This window comes from Scophthalmus maximus, chromosome 14 (assembly GCF_022379125.1).
Source record: "Scophthalmus maximus strain ysfricsl-2021 chromosome 14, ASM2237912v1, whole genome shotgun sequence".
Lineage (NCBI taxonomy): Eukaryota > Metazoa > Chordata > Actinopteri > Pleuronectiformes > Scophthalmidae > Scophthalmus > Scophthalmus maximus.
Genome location: NC_061528.1, coordinates 4,838,311 through 4,849,919, shown reverse-complemented (window position 1 = coordinate 4,849,919; position 11,609 = coordinate 4,838,311). Strand labels below are relative to the sequence as shown.

Here is an 11,609-nt window from a genome sequence, read left to right as displayed (position 1 = left end):
GGAGATACATCATATTAGCAGATTCACAAAGGGGCGCTTCGATGGCACCGGAAAAGGAACTACGATGATGAAATAATGAAATGACCGTGAATGATGATGATGAAGAAAATTCACGAATGAAAGATGTCAACAGGGACGGAAGAGAAAAAAGAAAGCCGGTCGAACGAACGGACAGACGAGGAAGCAAATGATCCTGAAATCTCGATTAGCGCATATCATTAGTCTCCAGCTAGGCTGGTGACTCAAGGCGTTTCAGGAATTTTAATGAGATTGTCTTTAATTGTATAAAGTAAGATGCTTTTTTAGTGGATTTCAGTGGAGCATATGAGAGAAGTTTAGAAGTATTAGCTGAATTCAGGTATAATTTAATGATCACATGGAAGGAATGATGTCACTGTGAAGTCAGAAAATGACGATATATATATATATAGTGTAGTGATTGTGTGTTAATGTGTGTATGTGTTCTAGTGCTAGATGAACCCTGGAGACAACCCCCTACATAAATGTGGTGCAGGGAGTTTCTGTACAACAGCTTTCTCAATATTCCCTGGAGAAACCAAACGGGGGGAAAGAACACCCTCGTCTTCCTGAGGTGGTGGACAGGTGTTCATCGCCTGCTGCCATTCTTCACCGACCTACAAACCAGATGCACCCCGGGCCTCATGACGGAATTGTTTTTTCGGGTCTCCTCGGAGGAATGAATCACTGCTCGGTGTGTGCGTCTGCTGTGCGTTTGTGCGTGTGTGTGATTTCATAATAAGACATGTGCACGTACAGCACGTAAACGTGTGAGTGGGTCAAAAACATTGCATTAGGATGGAAATGTGATGTCACCCCTGTTGATGCCCTGATCCAAGGATCACAGGCGCACACGCACTCCTTTGATCTGCGATCTCATATAACAGGTAGTGAATCGAGGCGAGACACTGAGCTACTTCACCACTTTTGAAAAATCCAAACCGAACCGAGACCACCGCCCGGTAAGACGAGCACAGTTTCTTGAGAAACTCTCCCTCTTAGGCAAAATGGCATAGACAAGAGTGGGGACGTCCCCCCGTCTGCTCCATGAAGGAGAAAACCTACCGAGTCAGAGATCAGCTGTAGCTTCACGGTGAGGGAGAAGTTTGCCAACTTTCCAGAGATGGCAGAGGAAATAGATTGGAGACGACTGGTAGAGACTTCTGAGAGTGAGAGAGAAGGCATCGGGGAGATGCGGGATTCCCCAAACCAGATCCAGCCGGAGGCCTTTCAACGGGAGAATTCACTTCACCAGGAACTGTGGAAACTGCAAAGAAAGTTCAACAATGCCATTTCAGATTATGGACTGAAGATCTCAGAAAGTGGTCTCAGACAGAAGATCTCACGATGGAATGATCTGAAAAAGGAACTCGAACGGCTTGAACTCCCGTTTCACACTGACAACCATCCGCCTGCCGCGGGCCACGCCGCCGGCCTCAGCCCGGATGGGGACCAGGACGTCACAGCCCTGGAGAGGGAGAGGGAGAACTTGACCACTGCACCAGAACAACTCGGAGGGGAGAGCTTGACCTTCAGAGATTTGTCTGAAAGGGACTCGGTCAAGAGCACAGAGAAAGTTACCGTCAGGGGTCAAGAGGGCGACACTCCGATGCCCCAGACATCGGCACAGCCGGTTGGACTTGATTGTGCGCGCCAGGTCCTGCGCGCTGTCTTCAAGCAGCTTAGTGTGTGCTTTGAAGAGTTAAAGGAAGAAATCGCTCAAAAGGGCGCCATCGAGCTCAAAACGATCCAGTGCGTCAACACTGAGGTCAGAGAGACACACGATCGCAGGACCCAACAAATGCCGGAGGCCTCCGAAGGGCAGAGTGTCATGCTGCCGAAACAGGTGGAGGATGTGCTACGGTCCAATGAGACTACGTCAAGCAGTGAACAAAAAATCCCCCAGAATGGACAAAAGATCTCGGAGTGCGAACAAACGACCCAACGGAAGGACCGAACGATGTCACAGCGTGAGGTACAGATGTTGGAGTGTGTGCAAGTGATCTCACAGAGTGGACACACGATCGCAAAGTGTAAACAACGCATCGCCGAGTGTGAGACAATAATCTCACGGAAGGACCGAATGATCTCACAGCAAGAATGGATTATCTCAGAGTTTGAAGAGAGGATGTCAGAGTGTGAACAGGCGATCTCACGGAATGAGCGAATCATTTCCCAGTATGAAGGAAAGTTCTCACAGATGGAACAAAAAATCTCGGAGTATGAGCAAAGTATCTCGGAGTATGAGCAAATAATCTCACGGAAGGACCAGACGATTCCACGGCATGGACGGACTATCTCAGAGCCCGAGTGGGAGTTCTTACAGCCTGAAGGAGACAACTCGGAGTACGAACAGACAATCTCACAGATGGAACAAAGGTTCTTTGAGGATCAACAAACGCTCTCCCGGATGGAACAAAAAATCTCAACCTATGAGCAAAATATCTCGGAGTATGATCAAATAATCTCACGGATGGACCGAATGGTTTCACAGCATGGATGGCTCATCGCAGAGCCCGAACGGGAGATGGCGCAGCGCGGGGAGAAGATCTGGGAGTGCGAACGAGAACTCCGGCAGCGCGGGGAAATAATCGCACGGAAGGACCGAGCGATTCCACAGCATGGACGGGTGATCTCGGAGCCCGAGTGGGAGTTCTTGCAGCCTGAAGAAAAGATCTCGGAGTATGGACAAGAAATCTCACAGCGCGAGGAGAAGATCTGGGAGCATGAACATGTCGTCTCGCAGAAGGAAGAAACAATCTCGCCACATTAACGGAAGACCTCGGGAGCATGAGCCAAAGCTCTCGGAGCACCAACAAATCTTCCCGCAGAAGGAGCGAACGATGTCACAGCGTGAGGGAAAGATCAAATCTCACAGAATGATGATGATGATGATGATGATGATGGACGACCTCAGATCACAAGGTTCTCAGATCACGAGCCATCACGGGTCTTGGTGGTCGTTCCTCAGATGATGAGCCACAGTTTGGGGACAAGAGTCATTGTGCTTGTTTGTGTTTCAATAAAAGAAATTCAAAGTTCAAAACATTAATGAAAATCGCTGCACAGTCAATATTTATCACTCAGTGCTGTTGTTGACCGTGTGAATCATTGCCGCCGTGAGTTTAGGGTCAAAACATTTTGTTTTTCTCTGCACGCGTGTATTTCTCAACACCTGGCAATATGAAAACATATATTGCGTTTCGCTACGTGGCAATGAGGTGAAACGCCGATGTGGCGTTGTTCCCTGGACGGGCAGCTGGTCTGGCTTAGTGGGTTACACCTCTGACTTTGGTACAGAAAGGTCGGGGGTTCGATTCCCTATCAGAAATCCATTCTCTTAATGCAGACTGCCCAACTTTGATGTGAGTGTCTGTCGGCCGACTTGACATTGAGTTTGTGGAACGATCGGTAATTTAATCAATATGCTGCAAATCCGACTGGTTGCTGGTCTGAATTCAGTCCAAGTTGGGGGAGCAGCAGTGTGTTCACCACCGTTCTCACACATACACACACCTCGATCCGATCTATATATAGGTCGTCCCATCTCCGGTACCTGTTGTATCCGTGGTTCAGTGTGTGCAGAAATGAAAAGGTTTCCTGGCAGCGACTCCCCCCCGTCGCCCCGACTCAGACAGAGCTAAAGCCTCATTCAGACAGGATTTGTTTCACCAGGGGAGTTTGTGATTTTAATATTGCATGTGCTTTTAATCCCGTCCGGCGCACATGTGGGTGTGAACTTTGACGCCCCCCCCCCCCCCCCCCCCCCCCCCCCCCCCGCTAAAGTAGGGATGCAGGGGCTCCAAAGAGTCCAAAACATTGTCCTCACAGATTTAAAGGACCAAACTAGTGGTTTGCCCATTGACGGAAATTGCAAATATATATACATATAGATATATATATAATTACAACTTTAAAAACATGTCATTTCGTTTTCATTGGTTTACAAATAATGAAAATATTGACAACAAATCTTCATTGATCCTTATTGATTATTATTTTCCTTTGGTCGTGACATAATTTGCTGGTCATAACTTTAAATTGCAGCTTGATTTTAAAAGTTTCAACTGCATCGCCCCTGCGACCATAATGTGACACTGACCAAAGCTCCTGCAGACGTGAGGTTCATTGTGACACGTTGCACGTCTCCTTTATTTAATTGTGCGTGGTATAAAAATGAATGGGGACCAATATCGGCAACCAGGAAACGACAGGAATCCAGAAATGATCTGCAAGAATTTAAAAAATACACAGATTGTAATTGAGCACATTAGAACACAACTTTTCCACTTCCTGTCTTGGAGCTGCCTCACTGAACAGAAAATGTTCTTGGCGAATATGACACCTTGACCTGCGGAGGGTCATTGACCACAAGATCTCGATGTGTCTCATATGATGTTGATGTTCGAGGCGCTCATTAAAATCATATTTGTGCAAGAATGAATTAATGTGAACGCGCTGGACTGTCCGAGTGTGAAGCAGTGTGAGCTTTTAATTACATACTCCAACTGTTACGGCCCCTCGCGCTGTGAGCACACACACACTTGGACACACACAGATAGAGGTGACACCATTACCCCTGACCCTTCGGCCTGGATCTGTGTGTGTGTGTGTGTGCGTGTGTGTGTGTGTGTGGTATGTGTGTGTGTGTGTCCATGTGGGGTGTTAAAACGTGTGTCGGAGGAACCTGCTGTCACCTCATTACAGGACACCGCCAGCCACAACTCACGCTGACATCCAGGGGCCACGTTCACCGAGCGTTTTATTTCACCACCAGGAGTTCTCCTAAATGGCACCGAAAACTTCTGAGCCGAGAGTTTTCCCTCTTAAGTCCCATTCACAAAGCTGCTGGGAGCAACTTTCACTGAGGAATGGAGGAAACTATTAAGGACAGTGCCATAAAAAAATAAATCTTTTTCTTCTCCCGTCCTGCTGTCTGTCTGTCAGCGTAACACACACACACACACACACACACACACACACACACACCCATTACGCTGCAACTCATCTTACACCCAGGGGCATATACGTTCATTTATTATACATTCAAATGCGATCTGGGACAAGCTCCGTTATTACAACCGACCTTGACCTTTTTCTGCTCGAGTCCACCCAAAGTTGAACTGAATGCGTAATCGGTATGTAAATATCATTTGCCTCTGCAAATAGATCCATTGATTGAGGTGATTCCGTTGAAATTATTTTTCAATTTTGTTAGAAATACCGGTGTGACTGAACATGACAAAGATGGATTAAGGATTTTTGAGTCCACTTATTTCCTCCGAAAAAAAATTTGATTTATATATTTTAATAATTCCTCAACTGCATATTCAAGTTCAATTAATAATTTACAAAACAATTGAACACCATGCTGTGTTGAAGACGACTTTCAACTAGAGATTGAGACCATAACCTCCTCAGGAAAATGTTTACTGACGTTATGAATCAAGTAGTAAAAGAAGCATCATTTTCTCATAGAAACTGACTTCTTTCTTCATCAAGTGAGTCGCCCTCTGCTGGTGATTCCAGAGAACACAGGCTTTCAGGTATTTTTCCACATCGGCTTAATTTTCCGGACCAGTCCATTTTTATATACAGTACATGGTTTAAAACAAATCAGTGTTGAATACGGTAACTGTTGCTACTCCAACACCTTTTTTTTTACGATTTTGAACTTTGGAAACGCCGCTCGGCCCTTTTTTTAGTTTGAAAAGCTGCAGGGCTGCGTTGCAGTGGAAGGGCGGAGACGGAGAATCCTCTGGACGGAGCTCATTTTGATTTTAAAACGCTGGTTGAGAACTAAAACCGGTTAGTGTGGATGAGATGCGGCCTAAATCTAAAAAGCTGTGGAGAAACTGGTGACGATACTCGTCTGGGGTTTCATCGCGGCAAAGACACAAAGTCATCTGATGAAATGGTTATTGTGTGACGAAACAATTTGCCGAGCTTTGAGCGTTATGAATTACCCTTTACCACCGGTGACAACATTATCTCCTGCGCAACATCTGGCTGATGTGAGCGCCGCCGATTGTACTTACATGTTCCGACATGCAAACACGCCGTGTGACCGACCGGTGTAGGTTGGCATGTTAATGACAGAGAGGCTTGTGTTACTAGGCAGGATACACAGTGATTCCATTACCATTGATTAGGTGACAGAGTGTGTGTGTGTGTGTGTGTGTGTGTGTGTGTGTGTGTGTGTGTATGTGTGTGTGTGCGCCAAATGTATGCCAGTGTGACATAGACTGTAAAAGGATTAGAAACATGGAAGCCAAGAAGTGTGTGTGTGTGTGTGTGTGTGTGTGTGTGTGTGTGTGTGTGTGTGTGTGTGTATGTGTGTGTGTGTGTGTGTGTGATGACAGAACATTAGTCAGAGTGCTTGTCGTATTATACAGTGTATTACTGTACTCACTGTGGACGTGTGTGTGTGTGTGTTTGTGTGTGTGTGTGTGCGTGTGTGTGTGTGTGTGCGTGTGTGTGTGTGTGTGTGTGTGTGTGTGTGTGAGAGAGAGAGAGAAGTTAAGTTCTTCAATGTCATCTTTGCCTCTCACACGATCGTCTGCTCATATTAAAGGTGCTCACAGTGAAATGTGTCTCTTCGGTAACGTCGAGTCTCAGCTGCGACTTTAACACATCAAAATTCTACCACTGGGGTTTTGGGATTTGACAATTCTGAAATTTTACCACTTGCTATTTATTTTTTCAGCAGTAAAACGTCGGCTGCATATCAAAACAATGTTGAGTAGATCATCCTAATATGATGTCGGTGCTTAGTGAACATATCAGTTACATGCTGCAGGTTGTTGTTGTTTTTTTAAATATCACCAGCACAAGCTTTTTTATGTTTTTCTGTTTTAGTATCTGTGCAAATAAAATGATTAAATTGTTACCAATCCTTTAGATTTGTTTGGATACAGGGAGGCAGCAGAAACAAAGCTTTAAAGGGGCAGTAAGCGATTTTGGAGAAAGATTGTTTGTTGTCGGGGCTCGAACGCACAAAAATACCTGAGACCGAGTCTCCTCAGTCCTCACAGCTATGTACATAATCTTATCTCATGTGACGTGAGCAGGTCAGAAGGACTCCAATAATATCGTATCGCAATGTGGACACATGGAGACTCATATTAATAGCAGGTGTAAATGTAATCAGGCTAACATAATATACTGTAGATACAATCTGGATATGAAGACTTGACTATTTTAATGTTTAACTCATTGATCCCAAATCAAATGGTAAAATCTGAAAAACGTATCTTTCAGCCCTGCACACAGACACACACACACACACACACACATATCACACTACTGATGACTCTCTGCAGTGGTCAGCTCAGCACCAACCAACCGCTGATAACCAGCCACCTCAAGCTGAGAGTTTTCACACACACACACACACTCACACACACACACACACACACACACACACACTCACACACACACACACACACACACACACACACACACACACACACACGCACGCACGCACGCACGCACGCACGCACACACACACACACACACACACTACTGCAGCAGCCAGGACTGGACTTTAAGCTGAAGCCACATTGCCCCCTGCTGGTCGACAGAAGAACATTTTCTCTCTCAGCATCACCAATATTTAGATTCTTCTCTGGAATGATGGCAGCTCTCAGCTCTGCTCCTCTGCTCCACCACATCCTCCCCTCAAGTAGAATTACACGAGCGTTTGAATTAAAATGCAGTCAAGTGTCACAACGGTTTCCGCTCACGATGAATAACGGCTCCTTTAAGAGTGTTCAATTATGTAGAAAGACAGAAACAGTGTTGTGTTGTCGCTGATCCAATATGGAGCTGAGACGTCTGACTGCTTCTTCTTCTTCCTGCTGTTTCCCAGTTCATTATCAATTCATAATGTGGCTGAACTCACTACTTCTTTTTTTCCCCAAATTTTCAAAAACTGTTAAAGCATTGAAAAACTGTAAATGAATAAAAGGTCCAATATTCTGCTCAGAAAAAAATAGTACAATAAAATCAGTGTTAGAGTGACTGTTATTGTCTACCACCACAGCATTTTGCTTACTATCGTTTACTAAATACAAATAAAATATAATATATAAAGGACAATATCTCTTATGATATCATGTGTCTCCACATCCTGTTTTGTTGGAGGAATCATTAATGTTGAATATCAGGCTGCTGCAGTACAGGCCACAAGTCTCTGTCGATCTGTCTGTGCAGTAATGTCAATTTTCTCATACAGATATTCACAAATGATGTTGTTTTTTTTTGTTCATGATCACATTTACGCCATAGAGATGAACCACTGTTTGGAAAAATGAGTTCAAGTCAAACTCTGAGCTTGACTAGCAGGTTTTTACAACATGAAAAATGTCTTGATGAATTCCGTGAAGACAAAAATCTTCATTCCAACATTGCGATTTTTGAATTTTGACCTGCCTCCCTTGACGGAGCTCAAACAACACTGGCGACCAACATACAATTCCCCCTCCACACTCTGGAACCAGGCTTCCGGGCGTTCGCTCCGATTCAGCCCCAGACACATACCTGCTGTCGGATCCTCGCCCATGCCAAAGTACAGTAGGTCAGTTCAAGATCAGGTCCCCGTCCCCCCGAACCGTCGCCACAAAGTCACAATCGCGTCGTCGTCTACCGGACACAACTGTGCGCCGTGTAGCACTGAGCGGATCGAGGGGCCGGAGGCCGCGAGCGCAGATGGACAGCAGATGCCGCATCCAGTCAGGATTGGCCGAGTCATCCGCAGCCCCCGGTACCGATTACTGGTATTGATTATTAATTTGACCATCATTGACTGCGCTCATCTGGGAGAGTGAAACCGCAGCAGCAGGAGAGAGGACGGAGAGAGAGAGAGAGAGAGAGAGAGGGAGACAAGCTATTATTCATTGTGTCAGATAACATCTATACTATGATCACGGCACCAGTCGATGGACGACGGGCGGCAAAGATTGAACCCTTTGTGTGTGTGTGTGTGTGTGTGCGTGTGTGTGTGCGCTAATTTCTACTATTATTATTCTGTTTGTGGGAGTTTTCATATCTACAACGGTTCGATCGACCCCCAGTTTGACCATATTAGGATCTCTGGTATCATCTTCTAGTGCTGGAACACGTGCTACACACACTGTGTACATTACCACAGCATGTGTATGTCTGATAGCTGCATATAGTTTTTCACGCTTCCTCTTCTTTTGAGCTGCTGTTTCCCCCGTTTTATTTGATATTATCTGTTTGTTTGTAGGAAAGTAACGAACCTGTGTGCCATTTGTTTGGTACTCTCATGTTTCCTAAAGTCAGCGGTTCAGATTTGGGTATTTATGATAATGCCACCAGCTTATGCCAACAAAAAAGTGGATTCTTTTTCGATGTTAAAACAAAACTATCGCTTAATTACATGAAAAATAGATTAAGAGTCTATAGGTTTAGTTTAAAAAGCTGCGAGGCTGCAAATTAACAAGTTCTCTGACATCCAACAGAGACGTTTGAAAAACTCGAAGGCCACAAATGTCGACCTCGTGGCGTCTGCTGGAAGAAGAAGGGGATGGAGGGATCTCCAAGGTCGGGGGGACTCGTCCTCCGGGGACCATGAACGTCTGTCCCTGATGTCAAGGCCGTCCATCCGGAAGTCGTGAAGAGAAAGCAGCAGTGTCTAGACTGACCCAGCGCCATCGCTGATGTCTTTAAGTCTCGCCAGACACCAACATGGCTGAAAACGGACTCGGCCCTTTGCCCCGGACCAAGTGTCTAATAGGCCGAATCTGAGTCTGACCCCGAGCTTGAGTCAAAGAAAACCATCACTGTAGAGCTCAGTAAAGATAATTAATTCTCTGTGTTGTGTGAATCGTGGTGAAGATAGAGAGAGAGAGAGAGAGAGAGAGAGAGAGAGAGGGAGAGTGGGTGTGTTTCAGACAGGAAGAGAATCACTTGATAGTAAAAGACGGAGCGTGGATCTTGGGCCCCTGAGGTTTAAGTGGAAATGACTTTGTCTTTGACAGCAAACTACTGTGGAAGAGCCCGAGGCCGCTTCCTCTCTCTCCCTCTCTCTCTCTCCTACTGTCCCTCCCCCTCGCTCTCGTCTTCATCTTCTCTTTCAGCTCAGTGATATTTCTCTTTGGAGGGGAAACCAGTGATTACTGAGAGAAAAGTGGCGGAGCTACTGACAGGAAAGGGAGAAAGAAAGAGACGTGAAAGACAAACAAGCAAAGTTTCTCTGCTGCTTCAGAAACCACTTCTCTGCTTCCGGAGCGAGGGTCTTCAAAAGATGAAATGCTTGAATTCATGGTCATAAAGTGGAAGACAAATGTTTGTTCTGCTCCCAGTTAGAAAACTGTCGCATATTGTTCTAATTAAAATGAAACAATAAGAAATAAAATGACAGTGTTAATGATAATGTGAGTTAGTTATTAAGTGTAAACTTGTTCCTGTAGCTACATAATACGAAAGAAAATGCTGTTAAAACAACTATTATACGATAATCCACACAAATGTTTTAGAGTCAAGGTCCCGAAGAAAAAGTTGGATTTCAGGAACATTTTCAAAATTAATATTTGACATATTGTTGTAGTAATAGAAAACACATCCTCACGTCTTGTATTAGAGCCTTCAAGTCAGTGTTCGAGTCGTTCCTGATTCAGCCAGAGCTGGAAGACGAAGATCGACAGAATATAGTTTTTTTCTAAATTGAAAATTTAAGGGAAGAAGAAAAAGAAAAAAAAAAACGTGCAAGTTTAAGAGGTTAAAGACGTTTTGGAAAGTTCAATATGAAGGATGGTTCAATAATGTTCTCGCAACCTGGGGAAGGGAGAGAGAGTGAGAGTGAGTGAGTCTGGGAACCTTCAGAACCAAACATGGTTTGTTTTTTTTAAATGAACATAACTGATTGGGAACATTAGAGGAGCCAGGAGACGCCTCTTCCTCTCTCGCCGTCTTCACACCTCAAACTCTCTCCGCGTCGCTCTCTCGCACTAATTACTACAACCTGTCAGCCTCTGCCGGTTGCTGTGGCGACCGCTCGTCGTCATGGCAACCCCAGTGGTCTGTCTGGCCCCTGCGAGGGAGGAGGGAGGAGGGAAGAGGAGGGGGGGGGGGGGGGGGGGGGGGAGTCTTATCAGGCAGGAAGGTGAGATAAGAGAGTTCATTTCTTATTCAGCAGATAAAAAAAAGAGCTGGTCTCCGTCAGTGGAACGTTCACATCACAGGGGGAAACTCGATCTGAGCGTACGTGATTATCCCTTTTTGATTTATTTCTTTCATATGATTCATTGGACTAAAAGACAAATTAAAAAAGGACATTAAAATGTGCCCACTTGATTGGTCGGCGCCCTCTTTTAATAGTTTATACGGTAGACTTCTAATTGATTGATCACAGATAATCATCAATAAAAACAGAAAAAATGTTAGCTCGAGTATATTTTGTCTTAATGCGCCGCGTTTTTAATATGGTCTCCTGCAGAATACTGCTTCCTCCAAGGGCCATTAACTCCTAAAAGCAAAGTCTACCCTCACAGCTTTAGTTTTATAGAGCATTATCAAACTGCCATCATATTATTACAGTACGAGCTTCCCCTTTGGGCAGAGCAGCT

At 45.0% G+C, this 11,609-nt stretch overlaps 1 protein-coding gene across 2 annotated transcripts; it reads left to right on the top strand.

The window, feature by feature from the left end:
• Nucleotides 1-904: 904 nt before the first annotated feature.
• Nucleotides 905-3,046, top strand: LOC124851009. 2 transcript variants are annotated; one of them, XM_047337498.1, is made up of 2 exons: nt 905-2,358; nt 2,822-3,046. In XM_047337498.1, the coding sequence occupies exons 1-2, from the start codon at nt 1,142-1,144 to the stop codon at nt 2,991-2,993; spliced, it is 1,389 nt and encodes a 462-aa protein (XP_047193454.1). In that variant the 5' UTR covers nt 905-1,141; the 3' UTR covers nt 2,994-3,046. The 2 variants fall into 2 exon arrangements, with proteins under 2 accessions (XP_047193454.1, XP_047193455.1); XM_047337499.1 differs by having other exon boundaries at nt 905-2,365; nt 2,829-3,046.
• Nucleotides 3,047-11,609: the final 8,563 nt, after the last annotated feature.